Source organism: Vipera berus (assembly GCF_964194415.1).
Source record: "Vipera berus genome assembly, chromosome: 11".
NCBI lineage: Eukaryota > Metazoa > Chordata > Lepidosauria > Squamata > Viperidae > Vipera > Vipera berus.
Window position 1 is genome coordinate 16,978,869 of NC_138214.1, and position 27,818 is coordinate 17,006,686.

At 46.3% G+C, this 27,818-nt stretch overlaps 1 protein-coding gene across 1 annotated transcript in view; it reads left to right on the forward strand.

Annotated features, from left to right (window-relative positions):
* The window catches only part of SLC16A2 (solute carrier family 16 member 2), a 90,674-nt gene that overhangs the window by 55,776 nt on the left and 7,080 nt on the right, over positions 1-27,818 (forward strand). Inside the window, exons 2-5 of the mRNA XM_081336569.1 lie at positions 12,171-12,315; positions 15,193-15,652; positions 18,106-18,249; positions 25,904-26,132. Of these exons, the coding sequence (XP_081192695.1) occupies positions 12,171-12,315; positions 15,193-15,652; positions 18,106-18,249; positions 25,904-26,132 (978 nt within the window). The remainder of the gene's footprint in view (positions 1-12,170; positions 12,316-15,192; positions 15,653-18,105; positions 18,250-25,903; positions 26,133-27,818) is intronic.

The following is a 27,818-nucleotide window of genomic DNA, read 5'->3' on the forward strand; positions in this document are numbered from 1 at the left end:
GACCTACTTTTCTTGGCTCATTATAAGAACTCGAACAAGGTAGGATTGTCTTCGATTTTTGGAAGCCCTCAGAAACCAGAAAAAGGGCCAAGCAGAAGGTGGAGAGCTCAAGACAGCCAACAGAGAACTGAGCATTATGCGCGGTTTCATTTACAGTATGTCCCATATTCACTCTGGTTTTGAACCCCGCATGATTAGACCCAGATAGGGCAAATGGGGGCGGGAAAAAAAAGAGATAATAGAATAACAGGCTTGGAAGGGACCTTGGAGGTCTTCTAGTCCAACCCTCTGCTCAAGTAGGACTCCCTACTATATCATTCCAGACAAGTGGCTGGCCAGTCTTGTCTTAAAAACCTCCAGTGATGGAACACCCACAATTTCTGGAGGCAAGCCGTTCCACTGGCTAATTGTCCTCGCTGTTAGGAAGTTTCTCCTTAGTTCTAGGTTGCTTCTCTCCTTGATGTGTTTCCATCCGTTGCTTTGTGTCCTGCCTTCAGGTGCTTTTGAGAATAGCTTGACCCCCTCCCCCTCTTCTTTGTGGCAGCCCCTCAAATATTGGAAGACTGCTATCACATCTCCCCTAGTCCTTCTTTTCATTCAACTAGATCTGTCCAATTCCAGCAACCGTTCTTGATATGTTTTATCTTCAGTCCCCTGATCATCTTCGTGGCTCTTCTCTACAGATTTCCTGCAGCCTCTTCTCTATTTCTCATTCCCTTTGCTGAAAAAGGTTTTAATGTAGAAATTCTGTCCAAAGAGAAGGGAACTTTAGAGAAACACTCTTAGAGAGGCAGTGTGCTTTCTGATAAGATGGCCAACAGCCTTGTGGGAATGTCAGGATTTCCATTATCCTATCCTCTGTCCAGGAGTCCGCAGTTATCCTGGCTTCTCGTTCAGTCGCAAGGAAAGGGAATGTTGGTCCTTGGAGGCTGTCCGAAAGTTGTGCTCCGGTGGGGTCCTTGGTGCTCTCTGAGCTTGGCTGTTTTCTTGCAGGCATCTCATTACCCAACTAGGTAACGTCATCAGTGCTAGAAGGGAATAGGGTCTGTCGACAGGAGGAGGAGGAGGACGACGAGGACTGTGGGGTCCTTGGTGCTCTCTGAGCTTGGCTATTTTATTGCAGGCATCTCATTACCCAACTAGGTAACGTCATCACTGCTAGTAAGGAATGGGCTTTGCTCTCTGTTGGAATACAAGCGGCTTGCCCTGCCAGCGTTGATTGGAGGGTTCTTGGCCCTGATTAGGCTGTTGCTTACTTAGCATGTTTATTCTTCAGGCAACACTGAAAGGGCAAACCACAAGTATCTAAACAGAGAGCAAACCCCACGCTCAGGTGAGCACTGAGGATCATGTGACCCCCCCGCCCAGGATGCTGCAACCATACATGCCTGCTGCCAAACATCCAAGCTTTGATCCCATGACCATGGGGATGCTATAATGGTCCTAAGTGACCTTACAAACTTACCTTTGTGACCTTCATAGCCAGCTTCCGACAGGCAATGTCAGCGGGGGAAGCCGGATTCATTTAATGACTGCGCGATTCACTTAACGACGGCAGCGATTCGCTTAACAACCGTGGCAGAAAAGCTTGTAACGTGGGGCATGACTCACTTGCTTAGCCATGGAAATTCTGATCCGACAGTCGTCGTAAGTCAAGGACTACCTGTGTTGTGTTTCTGATCACGCCTGTGGGAACGTATGTAAGACCTAGATATAAGCTTGGGGTTTGGGAAAGTACGGGCAGTCCTCGACATACGACCACAACTGAGCCCAAAATTCCTGTTGCTAAGCGAGACATTTGTTCAGTGAGGTTTGCCCCATTTTATGACCTTTCTTGCCACAGTTGTTAAGTGAATCCGGCTTCCCCATTGACTTTGTTTGTCAAAAGGTCACAAAAGGGGGTCACATGACCCCAGGATACATTAACCATCATAAATATGAGCCAGTTGTCAAGCACAATCATGTGACCACGGGGATGTTGCAACGGTCGTAAGTGTGAAGAACAATCACAAGTCTCTTTTTTCAGTGCCGTTGTCACTTCAAACAGTCATTAAATGAACTGTTGTAATTCGAGGACTACCTGTATTCATTCCTCCTGCATTTGCAATGTATTTTGACGTTCATGGCTGAAAAAAACCAGCACAGAGTAAGCAAAAGTCAAAAATAATGCATCGTCTTTGTCCAACTGCGTTTTTATTTTTATTGGCTGGGTCTGTTCGGAGTCATCCAGGCAGCCAATTCCAGCAAGGTTGCAGCGGGCCGCTAATGCTTTGTTCCATTATTTCCTTGTTGTTGCCTGCAGATGATAAAAGTGGCTCACGTTATGCGAAGAAGTGTTTAATATCATGCCAAGAAAAATAATTCCCTCCCATGTTCTGTTCCCTATTTCTTCCCTTGTGGTGGTATTTCTTCACTGATCGGTACCTTCTGAGAGCATTAGAGAGCAATTACAATTAAGAGGGAGCAAGACGATTTATGGCAGCCTTTGCTAGCCAGAAGTTAGGTAACAAGCCCGCTGTGAAAATCCATTTGCTGGGTTCAATATTTAAATATTCCCCAGCCTGGGGCCATCCAGAAGTGGGAAGATCCCAGCTCCCAAAGTCAATCAGAAAAGAGCTGCAAGGGTCCTTGGAGGTCTTCTAGTCCAACCCCCTGCTCAGGCAGGAGACCCTATACTATTTCAGACAGGTGGCTGTCCAATCTTTCCTTAAAAACCTCCTGTGTTGGAGCACCCACAACCTCTGAAGGCAAGCCGCTCGCACCACTGTTAATTGTTCTCACTGTCAGGAAATTTTCCCTTAGTTCCAGCTTGCTTCTCTCCTTGATTGGTTCCCATCCGTTGCTTCTTGTCTTGCCTGCGAGTGCTTTGGAAAAATAGGTTGACCCCCTCCTCTTTGTGGCAGCCCCTCAAATACTGGAATCCTGCTATCATGTCACCCCTAGTCCTTTCTTTTTTCTAGATTAGCCATACCCAGTTCCTGTAACCGTTCTTCACGTTTTAGGCCTTTAACTGTCTTAGTTGTTCTTCTCTGCACTTTATCCAAAGTCTCAACCTCTTTTTTGTAAGGTGGTGACCAAAACTGGATGCAGTATTCCAGCTGTGGTCTTACCCAGTGGCCAGCCACTGGGTTGAAGGGTTGCATGGAGAGGAGAAGGGGTTCCAAACAGCTGGAAAGCGAAAGGTGCACAATGGCTTTGCGATTAAAGACGCTGAGCCTATCGTCTGGAAAGCTGACAGCCGGGGCTCAAGACCCAAGTGCCATGTGAGCTCCTGTTACTTGTCTCAGCTCCTGCCCACCTGATGATTCGAAAGTGTGCAAGTGCGAGTAGATAAATAGGTACCACTTCAGTGGGATAAAGGACGCGGTGGATCAGTGGGTTAGGACGCTGAGCTTGTCGATCAGAAGGTCGGCAGTTTGGCAGGTCGAATCCCGAGTGCCGCATAGCAGAGTGAGCGCCTGTTACTCATCCCAGCTTCTGCCAAACTAGCAGTTCGAAAGCACGTAAAAATGCAAGTAGAAAAATAGGGACCACTCCGGTGGGAAGGTAACAGCGTTCCGTGCGCCTTTGGCGTCTAGTCATGCCGGCCACATGACCACGGAGACATCCTCGGACAAGCGCTGGCTCTTCGGCTTTGAAACAGAGATGAGCACCGGCCCCTAGAGTTGGAAACGACTAGCACGCGTGTGCGGGGGAACCTTTACCTTTACCTTTACCTTCAGTGGGATAGTAACAGAATTCCGTGTGCCTCAGCAGGTAGTCATGCTGGCCACATTACCACGGAATTCTTTTTGAACATTTTTTTCAAATTGTTTTCAAATTGTTTTTGAAACAGAGATGAGCATTGGTTACCTTTAGCTAGAAAGCAGGATTGGAGAAGGCTGAACCTCAGTTGAAGGCAGGGGTTCCCAACCAGGGGTGTGAGATTGATATTCCCAGGGGTTGTGAAAACTTGGCTTTTCAAAATTATAGTTTATATGCATAATACACCGTTATTCCAAACTTTTGTAAGGAGTGTGAGAATATATCAGAAGCGTACTAGGGGGTTAGGGATATAGAAAAGGTTGGGAATGTCTGTAAGGTGTGGGCCACCAAGTCGTGGTGGAACAATCCAAGCTCTGTGGTGCCCGTAAAAACAAATGGAGCTTCAGTGACACCTTTTGACTTTTCCAGCCGCTCTGATGACTCTGATGACATTCCTGTTGAGCTTCTTCTCTTGGTTGATGGCGGAGTGGGAAGTGTGTGTGTGTGTATGTGTGTGTGTGTCATGGGAAATAGCTGTGAATAGCATAAATTGGCCATAATCCTTGATCTCACTTAAGGACTTCTCTTCCTAAACCAGCAGCTGAACACTCTGAAAATTGATTTGTGTGTGTGTGTGTGTGTGTGTGTGTGTGTGAAGATCTGTTAAAAGAAAAGGCTTATGGGTTTAACAAAATCAATATAGATTCATGGCTTTAGGTGGTCAAGGAAAAGAGTCTCTCCTTTGCTCGAAACGCAGGACGACAATCGAACCAGGTGATCAAATCACCCAAGAGGTCTGATTGAATTGTTCGAGGAGGTCCTGGTCCCTCATGTGCCTGGAAATTCGCATGTGTGCCTAGAGGAAAACAAAAATCTTACTTCAGATCCGGGATGCGCAAATGGAATCTTCTCCATCCTGTTGGTTTGGTTCTTTGGCAGAGCTGCTTGCTGCTTTTGATTCACTAACCTGGTGAGAAATGAGCAGAAATGAGCACATTGTATGAACAAAGGGACCACAATTAGTCTGGGCATGTTTGAATATTCAAGCAGATTTGCAAGACTATTTTACATAGAGATTTAGGACCATACAAGGATAACATTCAATCATGTAATTGAAACATTGTAATGTATTGCCCGTCGGACTTAACCACCAAGGCACTTGCAGGGACATCGGCAAGGGGTTGTCAAATCACCACAATCACCTCTGGTTCCACAAAGGGTGAGCTTCAGTCCCACAGATGCAGCCACTATTTTAACTTTTCTGGCCCTCCTGCAGACACAGCTGGGAACAAGCCAGCATCCAGCTGATCACGGGGAGAGAGAAAGAGAGAGAGAGAGAGAGAGAGAAATCACTGGAAATGTCAACACCATAACGGCTGTGAACATTCATCTGTCAAGAAGATACCAGGGCTGTAGTGTTGACATTTCCAGGATTTGACATTTCCAGGATTTGGGACTTCAGCCATGTTGGTCTCCACCTGGTCCAGAAAGCTTCAGCCACAGGAGAGTGATGTCAGTGGACAAGCAACTCTCCCACACTTCCCTGTGGGAGGAAGACAGCATCCTTTTCCGTGGGGGAAGGATGTCACAACAGGACAACCACCGGGTTTGAAGTTTTCTAAGCCAGCAACAGGATAGGGATGATTTCTTCCAATCCTGCTTGCACAATACTTGTGTGTCCAGGGAAAACCACGCCACGGTCTGCCAAGGAAATCGTGTTTTTTCCCTTTGGTGTTTATGTTAGGTCTGCAGCTTCCATTTTATTTCTTTGCTGCCTCAAAATGGTGACCATCCACGCAACTGGAGCCTTGGCCCCCGTTGATGGACACCAAGCATGTGACAGGGGGGCAAGGCTTAGATGGGTCAGATGGGACTGCCATCTCAACTTTTTTGGCAACCATCTCCTTGACGATGCCTCTGGATTGTGCACCATTTCCCACCATTTAACAGAATAGCATAGTTGGAAGGAACCTTGGAGGTCTTCTAGTCCAGGAGAGTCTATACCATTTCAGACAAATGGCTGAACAGTCTCTTCCTAAAAGCCTCCGACGATGGGGCACCCACAACCTCTGAAGGGAAGGCATTCCACCGGTTAATTGTTCTCACCGTTAGGAAATTTCTCCTTAGTTCTAGGTTGCTTCTCTCCTTGGTTAGTTTCCAGCCATTGTTTCTTGTCTTGCTTTCTGGTGCTGTGGAAAATAGGGTGACCTCCTCTTCTTTGTGGCAGCCCCTCTAATATTGGAATATTGCTATCCTGTCTCCCCTGGTCCTTCACTAGACTAGCCATGCCCAGTTCCTCTAGCTGTTCTTCATATGTTTTAACCTCCAGCCCACTAATCATTCTTGTCACTCTTCTCTGCCGCTCTTTCCAGAGTCTCAACATCTTTTTTATTTGACAGTGTCTGTTTTCGAATAGTGGAAGGAAAATGCCACTGGTCTGTACAACATAATATGTGATTGATCTAGGTCAGACATGTCAAACACAAGGCCCGGGGGCCGGATCCGGCCCGCGAAGTGGTTTCATGTGGCCCGCAAAGCCATCCTGGAAACAGTGAGGGAACGGCCCCCGCTGCCTTGGCCCTGGCCCAGAGACCCTCCTTCTGCCAGAGACCCCCAGATCTGTCCCACTCCTGCCCAGGCCCCCATAGGCACCCTTGATGCGAACGATGTAGAGCTGGCCACGCCCACCCAGTAGGCCATACACACTCTAGCCACACCCACCCAGTAGGCCACACCCACCCTGGCCACACCCACCCAGCCGCTTGAGGGCAACCACAATGCTGATGCAGCCCTCAATGAAATTGAGTTTGACACCCCTGATCTAGGTATATATGCTCAAGGGAACTGCTCAGCTGATGTCCAGGAAACCATGTTAATCCATCGCAACCTAAGCCAGAAATACTTTGTTAGTCTCTTGCAGCAAAAGCAACAGAAACCATTTTAGTCTGTTGCAAAAAAACTATGATAGTCATTTACAAGCAAACCAAGAGAAGTCATGTTAGTAGGTTGCAACCAAAGCAAAAGAAACCATGTTAGGCTGTGGCAGCCAACACAAAGAAAACCATGTTAGTTTGTAGCAACTGAAGCAAGAAAATACCTATTAGTCTGTTGCAAGCAAGTAACGCACCTCCATGATTAATAAGTTCAGTTGGGGCATCACGAGCTTTTATAGACTGGTCTAGACTGAGGGCTGGAAATTTACACAAAACTTGTGAGTGTGTGTGGTGCAGAGGAATCGTGGCTGTTTGGCTGCCCCAGTAATATATGGAAAAGCAAAAGCAAAGAGTGCCTGGGACAGAACAATCGGACTCTGAAATTTACTACAAACATTGAGTTGATAGGATTTCGTAAAACTGTAAAAAAAACAAAAAACCACTGCCATTTAACTGCAGCCCGGTGGGGGTTTGGCAATTTTGTTCAGTTGCACGTGGCAATTCCAACAGCTAAATTTTAAAAAACAAAACCAGAAACTGCAATCCAAGTCAGCTTCATTCTTAGTTTGGCTTTCTAGGGAAAGTTAGATTTCCTCGTATTTGTCTTTTAGAGATGTGGGAAATGAAACCCAGAAAATGTTGACTTTGCCAGGCCAAACACAGTACCTGGCTTATTTGGAGCAGAGAAGCGAGGGGCATTATTTCCCTTCCAGAGAGATGAAAAAGAGGTTCCTGTAACTTAAATTCCACCGGCCTGCTGCGGCTTCAAAATGGTTCTTGGACAGGAGGCCTCCCAAGTCGATGTTTGCTCAAAAGGACCTCTTCTCCAAACTTCTGCCCTGCAAAGAAGTTCGGCTGCAAGTGCCGGCCCTCTCGGCTACAAGCGTAATGGTGCGTCTAATGATGTGAGTTGGAGGAAGCTGACTCGTTTTCAACTTTTAGCACGCTGTTTTTCCTTTGCTCGGACTCTAAGCTTATCCAAGTATTTCTTGCTAGTCTTCCAAAGAAGAGGGCTGTAGATGGACACAGCACATCTGAAAGAGTGTCTTCATTTCCCATTTGAACGATGCTCTCCCCATTTTTGAAAAGAGGCCTTTGGGGCAGATGCTGTTTTGACTGGACATCTGAACTCACTGGCCAACTCATTTGAGGCGCAAGAAGTTGGGATATTGGTACAGTTTGGAAGCATTCTTGCTGATTTCAGCCCTGGTTTTCGACTCTCAGAATTCCCCAGCCAGAGTTGAAGTTCACGTGTCTAAAAGTTGGGAAATCCTGCAATAGTCTTTCATACCCTTCACATTAATCCTTCATGTTCATCTGTTACACCCCACACCTCAAGAATGAGATGTGGGGTGTAATTTTGCAAAATCTTCTTTGGACTCAAGCCGACTCGTCGCAGAGCAAGAATTTTAAAGTCATAATTCTAAAGAATAATCAAGTTTCCAGTTCATATGTTAGAGATGAGCTGTGTTACAATTGTGGCAATGAATTGCTGGCCTCTGAAACTAGAAATCTTCTTTTAGTGTATAGCAAGTCAACCTGCAATGAGACACAGCAGAATGTAGGGTGTGGTCAAGATGACACCCACAAAAGTGTCATTGAAGCTCTGTCCTTCTTTATGTGTATTGTATTGCTTTGATCTCACCAATGTGTCCATCCTCTTGATTTCCACCCACCCCATCTTCTGCAGACATCCCAGGTGGACAATTGGTATGTCCCTTTTCTGCAAGCCCATAACGACATTGCCATAAAGTAAGCAGGGTGATACCACATGCAGGGGTGTCCATGGAGGGGATAAAAAAAAACTAAGATGGCTATAACTGTACAATCAGATTTCTCTTCCTAATTATATGCAGCCTTGGTGGAGCAGTGGGCTAATGCCTCCTTAAGTAACACCAGCTGCCTGCAATTAGTGCAGGTTCGAGTCCCACCAGGCTCAAGGTTGACTCAGCCTTCCATCCTTCCGAGGTAGGTAAAATGAGGACCCAGATTGTGGGGGGCAATTAAGCTGACTTTGTAATAATGCCGCTTGGGAGGGGTGTGTGTGAAAGCCCTAATAAGCAGGCATATACATAGAATGAAGGCTACTGCTAAGCTTGTAAGCTGCCCTGAGTCTTCGGAGAAGGGCGGGATATAAATGGAATTAAAATAAAAAAATAAAATAAATAAATATGCTTCAGCAGAAGCAGTTTATTATTGTTGTTGTTTTTCCTTCTGGCTGGATGGCAGTTCATTTCTCCAAATCCCTCCTAAGGTCAGGACCATTTCAGAAGGCACCCCATAATAACTTTCCTAGATAGGTAGCTCAGCGTTTGCTCTTTCCAGTCGAGGTGTCTTAGTCCACCAGAGGAAGATTGCTTGATTCCAGGCAGTCCTCGACTTACAACAGTTCATTTAGTGACCCTTTGAAGTTGCAACGGCACTGAAAAAGTGACATCAACGTTTTTCACACTTACGACCGCTGCCGCATCCCCGTGGTCACGTGATCAAAATTTAAACACTTGGCAACTGGCATGTACTTATGACGGCTGCAGCATCCCGGGATCACGTGATCCCCTTTTGCGACCTTCTGACAAGCAAAGCCCATGGGGAAGCCAGGATTCGCTTAACAACCGTCTCACTAACTTATCCAGCGCAGCGATTCACTTAACAACTCCGGCAAGAAAGGTTATTAAAAGGGGGCAAAATTCACTTAACAACTGTCTCACTTAACAACAGGAACATTGGGCTCAATTGTGGTCGTACAACAGCTCAATTAGGGCAGCGTTTCCCAACCTTAGGAACTTGAAGATGCGTGGACTTCAACTCCCAGAATTTCCCAGCCAGCTATGCTGGCTGGGGAATTCTGGGAGTTGAAGTCCACGCATCTTCAAGTTCCTAAGGTTGGGAAATGCTGAATTAGGGATCATTTTGCAGCCATAAGTCGAGGAACATTTCAAAGCCCCTCTTCGGACAAGAGAGCGACAAAGGTGTGCCTTCCTATGTTGGTGTGTTGCTTTGTCTAGCTGAAGCCCCCCAAGGGAACGGCTGATGCCGTTTCCAGCCAGGGCTGAGGATGTGTGGGCCCTTGAGCCATTGTGCCCCCTTCCTGTACTGGGGTGGGGGAGGGGAAGTGCTAAATCCCTGGAGCAGGCACTTTCTCACGATCACACTTGAAGTGCCCTCGCAGTCCTGTCACAAGTGGTTATTTCAAGGGGATATTTTTGTCGAGACTTCAGGAGTGGTAAGCCAAAGGCCCCAGTGGATTGAGGGGGGCAGTGGGGAAGGATAAGCACAGAACTTCCTTTCCCTTTTCTCTTTCAGGAAAAAACAAACCAATAAAGTTTTTTTTAAAAAAAAACACCAGAAGTTTGGTTGTCTCGTTCAGTGGAAGCATTGCTGGCAAACCGGTTGGTTCTTCCTAGGTTGGTGTTTGCATGAACCAGAGGTCTTCAAGCTTGTCCCTTTTATGACTGGTGGACTTCAACTCCCAGAATTCCTCAGCCAGGATGCTTTAAGACAGGGGTCTTCAAACTTGTCCCTTTTATGACTTGTGGACTTCAACTCCCAGAATTCCTCAGCCAGGATGCTTTAAGACAGGGGTCTTCAAACTTGTCCCTTTTATGACTGGTGGACTTCAACTCCCAGAATTCCTCAGCCAGGATGCTTTAAGACAGGGGTCTTCAAACTTGTCCCTTTTATGACTGGTGGACTTCAACTCCCAGAATTCCTCAGCCAGGATGCTTTAAGACAGGGGTCTTCAAACTTGTCCCTTTTATGACTGGTGGACTTCAACTCCCAGAATTCCTCAGCTAGGCACACATGCCTGGCTGAGGAATTCTGGGAGATGAAGTCCACAAGTCATAAAAGGGACGTGTTTGAAGATCCTTGGCATAAATAAACCTTTGGGTTTGTCCATTTTGGGGAATCTGCATAATCTCCTGAGTCATAAACTATCCAAAAGTGGGTCTAGCAGGTTCACATAATCCGTTCAAGTACAAACCTTTTAACTCAGATTATCACTTACCTGACTTAGTGTGTTGTGTGAATATCTCTCACAGGCCTTTAACTAACCATTTGTGCACGAGATTTTGGGATGTATTGATGGCTGGACCCATACAGGTTGTCCCGGACCCATAGAACCACAATTAAGACCACATTTTCTGATGCTAGGTAAGGCAAGTTATTAAGTGAGTGGCACCCGGTTTTACGACCTTGGTTGCTAAGGGAATCGCTGCAGCTGTTAAGTGAATCACACCATTGTTAAGGAATCTGGCTGAGGGGTACCTGTACTTTTTTTCTTTTTGTTTTTCACAACTAAGCTGGTTTACTCAAAGCTAGATCAGTTTGCAGCTGGTCAGGACCTGAATGAACACACAAACACACCCCCCCCCGAAAAGTGTTTAATTCTGGAAGAAAATATATTTTTTCGAAGAATAACATCCTCCCTATCCATCCATAAGGTTACAGTGAAAAATCAGTAAACCCAACACTTAATTGGGAGCCCATCCAAAAGGGAAAACATGAAATCAATACATGAAGGGGAGGGAGGGAGGGAGGGAAGGAAGGAAGGAAGGAAGGAAGGAAGGAAGGAAGGAAGGAAGGAAGGAAGGAAGGAAGGAAGGAAGGAAGGATAGAGAGCAAAGCAAGACAGAAAGGAAAAGAAAGAAAGAAAGAAAGAAAGAAAGAAAGAAAGAAAGAAAGAAAGAAAGAAAGAAAGAAAGAAAGAAAGAAAAAGAAAAACAGGGCATATATTCATAGATATGCTTGTATACATAAACATGTGCAATGAAAATTTTAGCAAATCTGAGCGTCAAGGGCACTGGGAGTGAGATTCCCCTCCCCAGCCAGTTGAGGAAGGGGCTGCAAATAAATTTTAAGCGCTTTGGCTGTCCACCCAGAGAAATGGAGGGGTTTTCAGGGTTCCTCATGAATATGGAAAGAAAGGGGAAAGCACAACATCAGGCAAGGCTTGTCTCTTTTGATCCAATACTGCGTGGGTGTGAACTGAAGATCTGTGGAGATCTGGGCCAAGTTGGCTCTACCAAGAAGGGAATTCACCTTGCAGTGAGGAAATCCCGGAATTGCAATAAAGCAATCCACATTTACAGCCAGTGGCTGCTTCTTTTAAAGCCAAAGCTGAGAAGCTTTTTTCACGAGCAAATTAGGGTTCAAATAAATAAGTGAATAAAAAAGACTTGGGACTCTTGAAGTGGCATAGCAGTGCAGGTGTTCGACTGGCAAGCAGGACTCAGAATTGAGTCCACTCCCAGCCACGGAAAAGGCCTAGGAGAGCCTGGGGGCCACTTTCTCCATCTAGACTACCTCACAGGTCCAGCTTTCAAGGAGGGGACCCTAACAGACACCGTTTCCTTCTGCTCCCAAGTCCCAGATCCGATGTGCTTTTCTTCTCCAAGCCACCAGCCATCCTGGGATTCTCCCTCACTTCCCGACCCTTGACAGAAGCTGACCCACGTTGATGACACCCCTTTCCTTTCTTTTCTCCTCCTGCAGCCTTGGTTGGATCCATCGGCATGGGGATGGTTTTCTTTTGCTCTCCCATCGTCAGCATCTTCACCGACCGGATCGGATGCCGGACCACCGCTGCCTCAGGAGCTGCCATAGCTTTCATTGGCCTCCTCTCCAGTTCCTTCACCAAGTAAGGTTCTGAGAGGGCGGGTGGAAGGGCCCAAAGGCTCTTCCAGTCTCTGAGCCCTTTGCCCTCCAACCAAAGCAAGCCCCATTTCCCCCCCCCCCATCAAGGGTCCTTCAAGCAGAGGTCCACAAACCGTAGACATCTTCCAGGCTTGGTGCTCGTGATGGACATCACTGCAGATAAGCAGATGAGCTCTATAAAATGTCAGTGCAATGTCCTGACTCAACAACAACAACACCTGGAATTTCTGGAAGGGAACATTCTTTGCACCAGAAGCACTCAGCTTCAAAACTATGGCTCCCTGTCTTCCCTCCTTCCCATGTTTTTACCCTTCCTTCCTCCCTCCCTCCCTCCCTCCCTCCCTCCCTCCCTCCCTCCCTCCCTCCCTCCCTCCCTTCCTTCCTTCCTTCCTTCCTTCCTTCCTTCCTTCCTTCCTTCCTTCCTTCCTTCCTTCCCTGCACTTCCTATCTCCCTCCCTCCTTCCTTCCTTCCTTCCTTCCTTCCTTCCTTCTTTCCTTGCTCTTCCCATTTCCTTCCTTCCTTCCTTCTTACCTTCCCTGCACTTCCCATCTCCCTCCCTCCCTCCTTCCTTCTTTCCTTGCTCTTCCCATTTCCTTCCTTCCTTCCTTCCTTACCTTCCGTGCACTTCCCATTTCCCATATCAATTCTTCCTTCCTACCTTCCTTCCTACCTTCCCTCCTACCTTCCCTTGCTCTTCCCATTTCCTCCCTCCCTCCCTTTATTTCTTCATTTATTTATTTCTCAGTGGCCCTGCCCTGACATTCAAGCTGCATCCTCCTCCCTCCTCCCAATCTTCCTTCCTGGCGCCTGCCCTACCACTAAGAGGCCAGGTGGCCCCTCTGGCCTCCGGTGGGGCTGCTCTGGCTGGGGCTGAGGATCAGGTGACCACGGCTGGCCTACAGAAATCCCCAGGAGCAACCCTTAGGCTGCCCTTTCCTGCTATCGGCCCTTTGAGGTCAGCCAGATCAAGAAAGAGGCAAGGATTCCTGGAAGGCTGCTCTCTTTGCAGGGTAGAATAACAGAATCCTGCGTAGTTTCTCTTTGCCCCATCTGAGTCCACCCCCACCTCCCACAGTCTCCTCGTGCCTTCCCCTTCCCACCACCAGGTCCACATTCTCTTACAAGTGGCCGTGGTCCGCATTTTGTAGCCCAGCTCAGGCAGTCTTAGGTGACAGGAGCTCACACATATCTGGCTCACCCAGAAGGCACAGAAAGCTTTTTTTTTTTAAATGTCTGGCTAGAAATCTTTATCCCTTGCAAAGGACGTGTGTCTATTTGAAAACTGGGGAAATAATTGGACTACCAGCAGCAAGTTTGGCTCAAGCCAACTTATTCTCTTCTGAATTTCCCTGCTTGGCTGTCTCTGGCTCATTGCAGTCATTGGCCTGTCCAAAACGTTTTCATCCATTTAAAATAAATGCTATTCCAAATTGACACCATTAATAAAAGGCTTTATTTCTGAAGAAAGAATAGGAGATTCGTGTTTTCTTACAAGGTGGAATGAAGACAAATCATCTTTGCTGACTTGGTTTGGCTGTGTGCTCTAAATATCAGGATGTTAAGCAATATTTTTTGGAGAAGAATACATTTATCTCACATTATTTTCTCCTTTGTAGTATATGCCTCTGGTCAAAACACTGGGTTCCTCTACTGTTCATTTTTATCCCTTTAAAATATCTCTCATTTTGTCTTTGGCTGTTCTTTGAACTTTCCACAGCTTTCCTCAACCACAGTTAACACGATTCTGATTTAAATTATAGCTCAATTACTCAACTGAAGAATTTCCTGGAATAATATGAAAATAAATATTAATAATCTTGTGATTCTATTTTTAAAATCGTGCAATGTTTGTGCAATCCTCCATAATTGGGTTAATTTTTAGAGCCAACAACTCAGTTCAAATTGTTTGCAGTTGAGGGATTGTGTAAACATAGCAGTTGTTTGGTGTTAATTTCAGATTCTATTTAAATCCCATGCACCGCAGACTGTTCAGTGGTGGTAGATGTTGTCCCATCAAATTTGGTAAGATTTAAGAGTGCAGGCAGTTGGCATAAGAAAAGCAGAGACATTAGATTCGGCATTCCCAGTTCCTGCAACCCTTCTTTAGAACAGAATAGAGTATACGAGTAGAGTAGAGTAGAGTAGAGTAGAGTAGAACAGAACAGAACAGAACAGAACAGAACAGAATAGAATAGAATAGAATAGAATAGAATAGAATTAGGGTAGGATATAGGGTAGGGTAGAATAGGGTAGAGTAGAATAGAATAGGGTAGAGTAGAGTAGGGTAGAGTAGGGTAGAATAGGGTAGAATAGGGTAGAATAGGGTAGAATAAGAGCCTTGGTGGAGCAGTGGGCTAATGCCTCCTTAAGTAACACCAGCTGCCTACAATTAGTGCAGGTTCGCATCCCACCAGGCTCAAGGTTGACTCAGCCTTCCATCCTTCCGAGGTAGGTAAAATGAGGACCCAGATTGTTGGGGGCAATTAAGCTGACTTTGTAATAATGCCGCTTGGGGGTGTGTGTGAAAGCCTTAATAAGCAGGCATATACATAGAATGAAGGCTACTGCTAAGCTTGTAAGCCGCCCTGAGTCTTCGGAGAAGGGCGGGATATAAATGGAATTTTAAAAAAAATAGGGTTGGGTAGGATAGAATGGAATGGAATGGAATAGAATAGAGCTGGAAGGGACCTTGGAGGTCTTCTAGTCCAGCCCCCTGCTCAAGCAGGAGAACCTACGTCCAGTCCCCGAATCATTGTTGCACTCTTTCTAGAGTCTTCTGTTGCTCCAATTTTAACCTTCTAAAAGGTAAAGCACTAAAATTTCTCACCAAACCTTGCTGTGGTCCTCTCTTTTCCACAGGTCCCTGGAGGTCCGCTACTTCACCTACGGAATCCTCTTTGGTTGCGGCAGCTCCTTCGCCTTCCACCCCTCCCTGGTCATCCTGGGCCACTATTTCAAGCGACGACTCGGTTTGGCCAACGGACTGGTGACAACCGGCAGCTGCCTCTTCTCCGTGGGTCTCCCGTTCCTGCTGAAAATCGTGGGGACGGCCCTTGGCCTCGCTCGCACCTTCCAGATGCTGAGCGCCTTCATGCTGGTTCAGATCTTCTTGTCCCTGACCTTCCGCCCGATATTGCCCTGCGCCTCGAGTCCTCAAGAGAGGGAGGTCAAGCTAGACAGCCGGAGCTGGATGCAGCAGTGCATGTCACAGATGCGGAAGTATTTCAACTTGCGAGTCTTCAGAAGGAAGACGTACCGAGTGTGGGCCTTTGGAATAGCTACTGCCATCCTGGGATACTTTGTCCCTTACCTGCATCTGGTGAGATGGAGAAGGGGAAGGGAGGTGGGGCTTGCTCCTCATCAAATGGGGGAGGGGGAAGGAGACCACGTCAGACCTAAAAGGGAGAGCAGACTAAGAACCCAATTGTAAGGACCGGCCCTGGCTAGTCTTCTTAGGAAAGCACGACTCTTGACACCATGGGGTCAATCAAAAGAACTTTTACTGAGAGACAGTGGTGGCAGTAAGGTCAGGTGGCTCTTAAGGGACTTGCGCAAAGCACCAAGCTATTCTTCCTATTTCGAAACCAAACACACACACACACACACACACACACACACCATGACCAGTTCACCGGCAGCCCATGGAGTGCCCACAAGGGTGTTTTGAGAGTGCTGAGGTGCAGACCTGATAACGGGGTCATCCTCAGGGGCAGCGACTTTGGAACGGGAGGCGTCTGTCCCATCTCTGCAGATGATTCCCCCCTCCCTCGTTCCCAGTTACAGCAAAAGCAGAAGTGTGCAAAGAATGCTCCCCCTGGAGCCCCCTTCCCCTCCCCTCCAACAGAATGCCAGAGCATCTGAAAGAGGTGCCCCCTAGGTCAAAACTACAGATAGTCCTCGACTTACATCAGTTCGCTTAGTGACCATTTGAAGTTATAACAGCACAGAGGAAAAAATAACCTCTGACCATTTTTCACGCTTACGACCGTTGCAGCATCCCCAGGGTCACCTGGTTTACATTCAGATGCTTGGTGACTGACTCATATTTATGACGGTTGCGGTATCCTGGGGTCACGAGGTCCCCTTTGGCGACCTCGTAACAAATCAAATTAAAGGAGAAACCAGATTTACTTAGCACCTTTGTTACTAATTTAATAATTGCAGGGATTCACTTAATAAATGTGGCAAGAAAAGTCGTAAAATGGGGCAAAACTCACTTAACAAGTTTCTCATTAAGCAACATCAATTTTGGGCTAAATTGTGGTCATAAGTCAAGGAACCCCTGTACTTTTATTGTAAAGGTATAGTAACAGAGCCTTGCAAGTCTAAGGGTGCTTTCTCCCCCCCCCCTTCTCCCCACTGCCATAGGAGATGACCAGGCTGAGCTGGAGGGAGGAGTGAAACACCTTATCAATCATGAGCCCCTTCACGCCCACAAGAATCCATCCCACCTTGCATGCCTTTCTTATCTCCTGCTCATTTCCCTTGACTGTTAGTTGGTCAGATTCTTGTAGAGAGCTAAACCTTGCTTTTGCACTCATTGGAACTGCCTGAATCTCCCGATTTAATTTAATTTAATTTAATTTAATAATTTAATTTCCCCAGCGCTTGACACCCTCCCTCGACTTACCATTACAATTTTGAGCAGAATTTCCATTGCTAAGCAAACAGTTGAGTTATGCCCGATTATACGAACTTTTTTTTAACAAGATTGTTGAGTGCATCACTGCAGATATTAAGTGAACCGTGTGGCTATTAAGTGAATCCGGCTTCCCCTTATGGGAAGCCAGTTGGGAAAGTCGCAAATGGAGATCTCGTGACCCTGGGACACTGCAACCTTGGTAAACAACGTGCCAGTTGCCGAGCACCTGAATTTTGATCATATGACCGTGAGGATGCTGTGATGGTCACAAATGCAAGGACCAGTCACAAATCTTTTTTTTTCAGTGCCATTGTAACTTTGAACGGTCCCTAAACAAATGGTTGTAAGTCATGACTGCTTGTATCATCAGATGAACTTGGAGTAGTTTCAGGTTAGCTTCTTGGCCTCTCTTATCTGACCCTTATCTTCTGAGCAGCTCTTCCTGTCCTTCAAGGCCCTTCCTTCTCCAGAGGGAGGCTCCCGAAGTGATGGGGCTGGTCTTTAATACAGCAGCACCACAGGTGTGGTCTCGCTATGGGAGCAAGAGGTTCCTTCTGCTGAAACCAGGCCAATGGCTGATGACCTTCTGCTTCGGAAGTCCAAGGTGGTCATCCTGAAATGTCAGTTATGAAAGTGATCCTATAGCTCTCTCTGCCCTTACGGAATGATAGGCAGCCATTTCAAATCATCTAAGTCAGAGGTCCCCAACCTTGGCAACTTTAAGACTTGTGGACTTCAACTCCGAGAATTCTGGGAATTCTGGGAGTTGAAGTCCACATGTCTTAAAGTTGCTAAGGTTGAGAAACACTCTTAGACTTTCCAGAAGCAGAGACCACCCATTTTATCCATTACCTCCTCAACTACCCCCATAAAAAACTCAGCCAGCTTTTGAAGCCTTTAGGCCTAAAGCACAGGCCTAAAATTCCCACTCCTTACCCCTCCAAAAATATACAAAGGCTTATGGTCCCCTTTTTATGCATTTCCTGCTTTTTGTGGGATGACCCCGAACCGGAGCAGTGTGCAGATGTCTCTTTTTACCAAGTCGCACACTGGATCTCCCGATTTGGGATCGGCAGCCCTGAGGCCGGTTGGAACAAACGCAAGGCCAATGCCTGTTTTCCGCTTTCCAGGTGAAGTTCGTAGAAGTGGAATTCCAAGAAAAGGAAAAATCCTGGATTGTGCTTGTTTGCATAGGAGCCATGTCGGGAGTTGGGCGCCTGGCCTCTGGGCCCATTGGTGATCTCATCCCCGGATTGAAGAAGATTTATTTGCAGGTAGGAGATGAGTGCTTATTTCAAATTCACATTTATTGATTACTTTGCACTTCCTCCTGAATGTTTTTTTTTGTTTATACATTTATATACCGCCCTTTCCCGAAGGACTCAGGGCGGTTTACAGGGTAATTAAAAACCAAGATACAAAAGTTAAAAACAAGTTTAAAAAAAATTATATTTGTCCCTGTATAAATAAAACCCCAGTTAAAATAAGATTAATCCTCAGCCTGGGCCAGAGAGCTCGAAGAGCCAGGTCTTCAGGTCCCGGCGGAATGAACGGAGGTTGGGGGCAGTCCTCAGCTCCACTGGCAGCTGGTTCCAAAGGGCAGGCGCCCCCACTGAGAAGGCCCTATCCCTGGGTGTCGTCCGCCGGCAATCTCTTACCGGTGGCACCCTGAGAAGACCCTCCCTGTGGGAGCGCACTGGATGAAGGGAACTTGATGCCGGCAGCAGGTGTTCCCTCAGATATCCCGGACCCAAGCCATGTAGGGCTTTATAGGTCATCACCACCATGTCTGTGTATAAGACATTCTCCACCATCCACATGTGTCCTTGGGGAAAATGACTTAAGATGAGGCAGCTGGGGGGAAAACCTGAAGAACGGTTGCAGAAATTAGGTATGCTCAGTCTAATGAAAACAAGAACTAGGGGTGACATGACAGTCTTCCAATATCTGAGGGGCTGCCACAAAAAAGAGAGGGTCAACCTATTCTCCAGAGCACCTGAAGGCAGAACAAGAAGCAATGGATGGAAAATGAACAAGGAGAGATCCCACCTCGAAATAAGGAGAATTTTCCTGCCAGTTAGAACAATTAACCAGTGGAACTCCTTACCTCCAGAAGTTGTGAGTGCTCCATCACTGGAGGCTTTTAAGAAGAGATTGGACAGCCATTTGTGGGAAATGGGGTAGGATCTCCTGTTTGAGCAGGAAGTCGGACTAAAAGACCTCCAAGATCCTTCCAAGTCTGTTATTCTGTTGAAGAAGATTCCATTTTTCATGGAGCAGAACTTTGCCCATGTGGCATTTTTTTAGGTTCTGCCTTTGGGTTGTGCCATCCTGGGCATTCCGTGCTCCAAAGATGCTTCGATGCCCAGAGAAACACAAATGGAGCATCTCTGCAAGACCTCAATCCAACTGCTTCATTGCAGTTGATCAAACAAAATCTGCAGGTGACACTGGCTGGGGAATTCTGGGAGTTGAAATGCAGATATCTTAAAAGTTGCCAAGTTTGAAAAACTCTGGTATAGAGTATTGCTTTCAGCAGCTGTAGTGATGCAGTGATGAGAATGCAGTATTTGCAGGCTAAGTCTGCCTACTGCCAGGAGTTCGATCCTGACCGGCTCAAGGTTCACTCAGCCTTCCATCTTTCTGAGGTGGGTAAAATGAAGACCCAGATGGTTGGGGGTAACATTTGTAAACCGTTCAGAGAGGCTTATAAAGCGGTATGAAGAGGTATATAAGACTAAGTGCTATTGGTATTGCTACTGCTTTCTGCTGTATATTTTAGTCTTAACATCTGGCAATTGTGTAGCCAATGAGGTTTTCTGATGAAATACAGAGCCATACTTATGGGTGTGTCCAATTATTTGATCCAAATAATTAGCAGTTTGTGGTGTTCTCAGTTCTTCCAATAATTTTTTTTAAAAGGCAGAAAACCTAAATACACTTAAACTCTGCTCTGGAATCCTTTTGCAGGGCAAACATTTGCTTTATTTAAGGTCATAATAAGACACAGATTATGTTTGCTCTTATGTCCAGATTTATTTATTTTTTATTAAATACTTTTTTCAAGATAAAAATGATATTTGAAAAGAGAAGGAAAAGTAAAAAAAAACGTAGTGAATAAGTAGTAAACAAATAAAATAAAAAAATACAGAAAAATAAAAAATTAAAAAGAAGGTGTAAGATGTAAAGTAGTGGCTTCTAATTGCATTTGTATTTTATCCTCTCTCTTATGTATTTTATCCTCTCTCTTATCCTCTCTCTGATCGATTGCGACTAAGAACCTTCATGAGGTCTTATCTCGCAGCGATGGAGGCAGCGAAGTCCAATTACTTCGCTGCCCTCATCGCGTCCGCAGATAATCGCCCGGCCGCCCTGTTTGGGGTGACTCGCTCCCTCCTGAACCAGGAGGTGAGGGAGGAGCCCCTGCAGGGTCGTGCCGAGGAATTTAGTCAATATCTGGCGGATAAAATCGCTCAGATTCGGGCCGGATTGGACTCCGACTGGGCAGAGTCTGACGATGGGGAATCGAGCGGTCTTGGGAATATTATTTGGGAAGAATTTGATCCTGTGACTCCGGAAGAAGTGGACAGGATCATGGGGAGGCTGAGTTCCACCACTTGTTTACTGGACCCATGCAGGGCGGGAGGGGACATGAGGCTGGCTCCAGGCAGTAATAACTGCTTCTTTGAGAGAGGGCAGCTTCCCTGCCGCCTTGAAGGAGGCAGTGGTGAGGCCCCTCCTCAAGAAGCCTGCCCTGGACCCGGCTATTTTAAATAACTATCGTCTGGTCTCCAACCTTCGCTTTTTAGCGAAGGTTGTTGAGAGTGTGGTGGCTCATCAGCTTCCTCTGTTCCTGGAGGAAGCGGATTATCTGGACCCCTACCAATCGGGCTTAGGCCCGGGTACAGCACGGAGACGGCATTGGTCGCGCTGGTGAACAATCTCTGGTGGGCTCGGGACAAGGGTTGCTCCTATTAGACCTCTCAGCGGCTTTTGATACCATCGACCATGGTATCTTACTGCAGCGCCTCAGGGGGTTGGGAGTGGGAGGCACTGTCTTACAGTGGTTCTCCTCCTACCTTCTGGGTCGTTCGCAGTCGGTGTTGACAGGGGGACAGAGGTCGGCCTCGAGGCCTCTCGTTTGTGGAGTCCCTCAGGGGTCGGTCCTCTCACCTCTCCTGTTCAACATCTGTATGAAGCCACTGGGCGAGATCATTCGTGGTTTTGGGGTGGGGTATCATCAGTACACTGATGATACCCAGCTTTTTATTTCCACCCCAGATCAACTCAGTGATGCCCTCTCCGTGATGTCCCGTTGCCTGGAGGCGGTGAGGGTCTGGATGGGGAGGAACAGGCTTCATCTAAATCCCGACAAGACTGAGTGGCTGTGCGTACCGGCATCTCGGGTTGTCCATTCTATTCCATCTTTATCTATAGGGGGTGAGGTGTTACCCCCCGTAGATAGGGCTCGCAACTTGGGTGTCCTCCTTGATTCACAGCTCAATTTTGAAGATCATATAGGAGCTGTGACTAGGGGGGTTTTGCCCAGGTTCGCCTGGTGCGCCAGTTGCGGCCCTATTTGGACCGGCATGCCCTGCGCACAGTCACTCATGCGCTCGTGACCTCTCGGATAGACTACTGCAACGCTCTCTACATGGGGCTGCCCTTGAATACCACTCGGAGGCTCCAGCTGGTGCCGAATGCAGCCGCGCTAGTTGTGATGGGGGTCTCCCGATACTCCCATGTAACACCTCTGCTCCGCGAGCTGCATTGGCTTCCAGTTGTCTTCCGAGTGAGATTCAAGGTGCTGGTGATGACCTATAAAGCCCTAAATGGCATGGGTCCGGGTTATTTACGGGAGCACCTCTTGCCGGCGTTAACTTCCCATCGCCCTCTGCGCTCCCACAGAGAGGGTCTCCTCAGGGTGCCGTCAGTCAGGGAATGTCGACTGGCGGCTCCCAGGGGGAGAGCATTCTCTGTGGGCGCGCCTGCCCTCTGGAATCAGCTTCCAGTTGAGCTCTGGATGGCTCCCGACCTTCGCTTGTTTCGCCGCGACCTGAAGACTTGGTTGTTTGAACAGGCCGGCCTGGACTGAGGGATTGGGGTTTTAGAGTTTAAATTTTAAAAATTTTAAATTTTAGAATGTATTTATTGTTTAGGGCTAGTTTGATTTAATCTTATTTTAATTTTTATACACTGTGTGTTGTTTATAGCATTTTAATTGCCCTGTACACCGCCCTGAGTCCTTGGAGAGGGGCGGTATATAAATCTAAATAAAATAAATAAATAAAATAATGCCCTGATTTCAGTGGAGACCTAACGCATGCTTACTTTTAAAGTTTGAGCAAACATAATGTGCATAATCAACATAGTGTTTGGGTTTCCCAACCTTAGCCTGTTTTAAGTCATGTGGACTTCAACTCCCAGAATACCCCAGCCATTCCTGGTTGGGGTATTCTGGGAAGTCCACACATCTTAAAATGGTTAAGGTCGGGAAACACTGTCAGAACTTTGTAGAAAGTTCTCTTGATTACTCCAACAATTCAGAGCAGAGCCCACTGTCTGCTGGGAAATGGGCCTCTGAACTCAAGGGAACAGAAACAAAATAAATACTCTTTTGGAAATATTAATGTGCCAGAAGAGAATATTAACATTAAAGGTAAAGGTTCCCCCGCACACGTGTGCTAGTCGTTTCCGACTCTAGGGGCCGGTGCTCATCTCCGTTTCAAAGCCGAAGAGCCAGCACTTGTCCGAGGACGTCTCCGTGGTCATGTGGCCGGCATGACTGGACGCCAAAGGCGCACGGAACGCTGTTACCTTCCCACCGTAATGGTCTCTATTTTTCTACTTGCATTTTTACGTGCTTTCGAACTGCTAGGTTGGCAGAAGCTAGGACGAGTAACAGGCGCTCACTCTGTTACGCGGCACTCGGGATTCGACCCGCCAAACTGCCGACCTTCTGATCGACAGGCTAAGCATCCTAACCCCCTGAGCCACCACGTCCCTACATATTATTGTCTTACTAACATTATCATCTTACTAAAATGGCCAGCCTCTAGGAGACCAAAGATATGCCTTAGATTTCCTTCACTTTCTTGTTCTTCTCTCCCTCTCCTAAATCCAGGTGGGTTTTTTTAAAGAATTTTTTTGCAATTTTGTTTGAATAAGGACCCCTGCGAAAATCCTAGACTTCAACTAAAAGACCAATTATTGTAATAAATGTGTAGTAAGGAAAAGAGGGTAACTATACGTTGGTCATATTCACACATGTTCAGACAGAGTGGTAAGATAAGCGCCCAATACATGTTACAAATAAATAAATAATGAAATAGGTGCACAACCATACACAGTCTACTTGGATCTGCCAGGTTACCCAATATTGTGGCAATATTATTTTGTAGCCTGTTTTCTCAGTGGCACAAAAGGCCAGAGAAGATTGACAATTGGATCGTCCAATAGGCTAGTCTTCATGCGAAAGAGATGGCTCATTTATTCATTCCGAAGGCAATGTGGTGGAGTGATTACAACGCTGGGCGTAGCCTACAGTCACTGCGGACCTTACTGGGTGATTGTCTACTCAACCCACCTCATGGGATTCTTACAGAGGTGAAATTAGAGAGATGTCCCCTCCATCTTCCTCTTCTTGAACTCGGAGAAAAGGAAGATATTTCACAAAAGCAGCTGTGAAGGAAAGGCCAGGCCTGGAGACCAGAAGATCTTTTTAATGCTCAGGAATACCACGTAGTTTTTGATGTGGGCACAAAGAAACAATACAGAGAACTTCTTCCAATTTAGCTTGTTCACACAAGTTCCAATTTATACTGTCCACTGTACCATAAATAACCAAATATATTAGCAAAGAAACTTAATTAAGCTGAGCATGCAAAACTGTAGAAGAGCCAGTTTGGTGTGGTGATTAAGGTGTCAATCCACCTACCAGGAGTCCACGACTTCTAGTCCAGCCTGGGCACAAAACCAGATGGGTGGTCTTAGCCAGGTCTTCTCTCGGCCCTAGGAAGCAGGCAAAGATGAACCAATGTTGAAACAAGAACACTGCAAGAGTTTGTTCAGGCAGTCTCCAAGAATCAGACGTGATTAAATGGAAGGAAAAAGCAGTATTATGTAGCTCTTCAGCCAACCCAGGGGCGCATATCGACGTTTGGTACCCCAGTATTTCTACAGGCCCAGCAGAAGTGATCTTATTCCAAGCCATTTTGGGTTCAGATAGTTGAATTCCATGGCCCCAACTCCCTAGGTCAGGTCTGACCTTGGGATGTTCTGCAAGCAGTCCATAATGGGAGTCTTTACTGTTGGCTGGAAGAAGCAGCTTATTTTATGTAACTTGTTAAGGAAAAAAAATGGTAGAAATAAATCATTTGTGAACATTATGAAAGTCTGAAGGGAAAAAATCAGCCTTCCCAAACTCCAGCCTTGGCCTAGAGCTGACCTTCCATTCAGTGCCAAGGAGAGTATATTGCAAACTTGGAAACATGGCAGAGATTTGAGATGATTTAAATAGAGAAAAATATACTTAACAGATGGAAACGGCTCTTTATGAATCCCTATGATGGCGTTTGCACACAAGCACTTTGCTGAGAGTGAGGGAATGGCAGAAGAGTTGCTGTCACCTTCCAACTTTCTCCTCTTGGTCGATTTCTTCATGTTCTCTGCAACTTGAGCCTTCTCCGTGCATCTCAGATATCTAGAGCACATTGTCTTTGAATGCCTTGGGGGCCTGAGACAAACTAAAGTACTCCAGTTGTGAGGTCTTAAAATGTCCTCCTTAATTTGCTACCAAGGAGTGGCCTTTGGGGAGAACAGAAGAGAAAAATGGGAAAAAAAGTTGGGTGACCTGTCAGACTTGGGAAGGAGGCGAAATGTTCAGGGGTTTAGGAATGGAAGACCTAGCAAAATCAAAGTGGAAGACAATATTTATATTCTTACAAAGAAGATTGATCATCCTGGCATTGCCACACACTTCTAGACTCAAAGTAAGTTTTCCACCTATTGGTTGTCCTGCCTAACGGTGAAGCCAAACTTCATCTAGAACTGAGCATCCATGAAAAGATTTTGGGTATCCTGTCCCCCCCCGCCAGATTAGAAAGCCTGGAAAGTGGACCATGCTCTCTAAACATATTCTGTGAATGTCGCCTAAGGTTTTCATTCTTCTTAACCAGAGATTGGGAAGGCATTTTATCTATCATATCTATCTATCTATCTATCTATCTATCTATCTATCTATCTATCTATCTATCTATCTATCTATCTATCATCTATCTATCTATCTATCTATCTATCTAATCAAAGATGCTAAGGTTTCTGCAACAACCTGAAATAGCATTTGTAGAATGTCATTCAATTTAAAAATGAATATAAATAAATAAATAAATAAACCTTTATTGTCAAAGTACAACATGTGTACATTGAGATTAGCTGAGCCTCCCGCTGTGCTCTCTCCCCCCAACACACAGTGACAACAAACCCTCCATCCCACCACACTATGTGAACCAACTACAACACACACCGGCCTCCCAAGTCAATTATGCATAAGATTATGTCCCATTTAAAAGCCTAACAGCCCATGGAGGAAACTTGGTGAAATTTCAGTGATTCCAGGTGAAGATGCCAAAATGTGGTGAGATGGCTTGGTGAGAATGCCAAAATCACATGTATTCCCAGGCAAGAATGATGAAGTGTTGCATTTTCACATGGGATCTCGGATGGAATGTCAGAAACCTTGTGAGTTTGAGTAATTTCATGAGGGAGGGAGGGAGGAAGGGAAGGAGAGAGAGAGAGAGAGAGAGAGAGAGAGTCACTTCATCCATCACCTATAAAGTGTGCTACTCACTAATCCTCTCAGTCCCCTTGTTCAGGGAATTCCACATTTGTCCTGGTTGTCTGAACAGCTTCCTTGTTTTGACTCTTTAGGTTGCGTCCTTCATCACCTTGGGTGTCATGTGCATGATGTTGCTACAGTGCCAAGCCTTTTGGGGGGTGATCATCGTCTGCCTCTTCCTTGGACTTTGTGATGGACTCTTCATCACCATTATGGCCCCCATTGCCTTTGAGCTGGTTGGGCCCATGGAGGCATCTCAAGCCATTGGCTATCTCCTGGGACTCATGGCCATTCCCATGTCAGCTGGCCCACCAATTGCAGGTGAGAGAATTCTCTACCTTAATGATTTTGGCAGGAAGATGTTTCCAATATGTCTAAAAAAGTCCTTATCTCCAAGCAAGGTATGAACAGTTGGTAGACAAGGGACAACCTCACAGTTGGCTCTCACCTTTAATCCAGGATCTGTAGCTTCTTTGACTTGGGCCAGCAGTCAGTAGCTCAACCAACTCATTATAACACTGTCCTAAATGTTAAATGGACAAATATGTATTGGGTGAATAAACCATATGTATAGAGAATGGCTTATCTATTTGGGGTTTCCATTTGCCTGGATAGGATGGCTCCTGAAGGCCCAACAGTAATGGTCATTGCTTCATTTGGCTTATCACTATGCAAACCAGTTCTCAGATGTTAATTTGACAGCTAATTATTACTCCAGCTCTCTTGTCACATTCTAGGCAAATTTTCCTGGTGTGATAGCTAAATTGAGCCAGTATACAGAAATACTTCCTCCTAAATCGCCCATCCTCCAGATATGTCAGATTCTCTGGGATTTTTCCATATTTAAAGAGGTTGATAAGATGCTGTGAGCTAATGGACCCATTTCGCAGGTTCTTAGTTGCAAGAAGAAGGAGGAAATGTGGTTGGGGTGCCCCTTCTCACTTTGAAGTAGCTGTATTTGAAAAAATTAGTAGGAGAGGCCAGAAGCAAACTTAATTTGATTTCATTTTCATTTGTTAAAATTAGTGGTCATCAAAGCTTTCCTTCTCTTCCATTAACATTTCAACTGCTCAAGGTCTCAAAGGGCAGAACCCACAACATTCTGGGATTGTCTGCAGCCCCAAGTGTTCAGTTGATGCATATATGATTTGGATAATGTTTGTAAATTACTTTTGAATTATGTAATTCCTAGTATTTTATAATTGTTAGCCCCCGTGGATAGGGCTCGCAACTTGGGAGTCCTCCTAGATTCACGGCTTACCTTGGAAGATCATATAGTGGCCGTGACTAGGGGGGCTTTCGCCCAGGTTCGCCTGGTGCGCCAGTTGCGGCCCTATCTGAACCGGGATGCCCTGTGTACGGTCACTCATGCGCTCGTGACCTCTCGCCTTGACTACTGTAATGCTCTCTACATGGGGCTTCCCTTGAAGACCACTCGGAGGCTCCAACTGGTACAGAATGCGGCCGCGAGAGTTGTCTTGGGAGTTTCCCGGTACTCCCATGTTACACCTTTGCTCCGCGAGCTGCATTGGTTACCAGTTGTCTTTCGGGTGAGGTTCAAGGTTTTGGTTACGATCTTTAAGTCCCTACATGGCATGGGTCCGGGATACCTCAGGGACCACCTGCTGCCGGCATCAACTCCCCTCCGCCCTGTGCGTTCCCACAGAGAGGGCCTCCTCAGGGTGCCGCCAGTCAAGGAATGCCGACTGGTGGCCCCCAGGGGGAGGGCCTTCTCTGTGGGCGCTCCGGCATTATGGAACCAACTGCCGGTAGAGCTCCGGACGGCATCAGACCTCCGAACTTTCCGTCGTGGCCTGAAGACCCACCTATTTGAAATGGCTGGTCTGGCCTGACGGGGGATTATGGGTTTTAATTTGTTGTTTTAGATTTGTATTACTGTTTTAATTGGGCATGGGTTTAATCTTTTTTTAATTTTTGTATTGTCTTTTTATATATGCCCTGTGAACCGCCCTGAGTCCCTACCAAGGAGAAGGGCGGTATACAAAT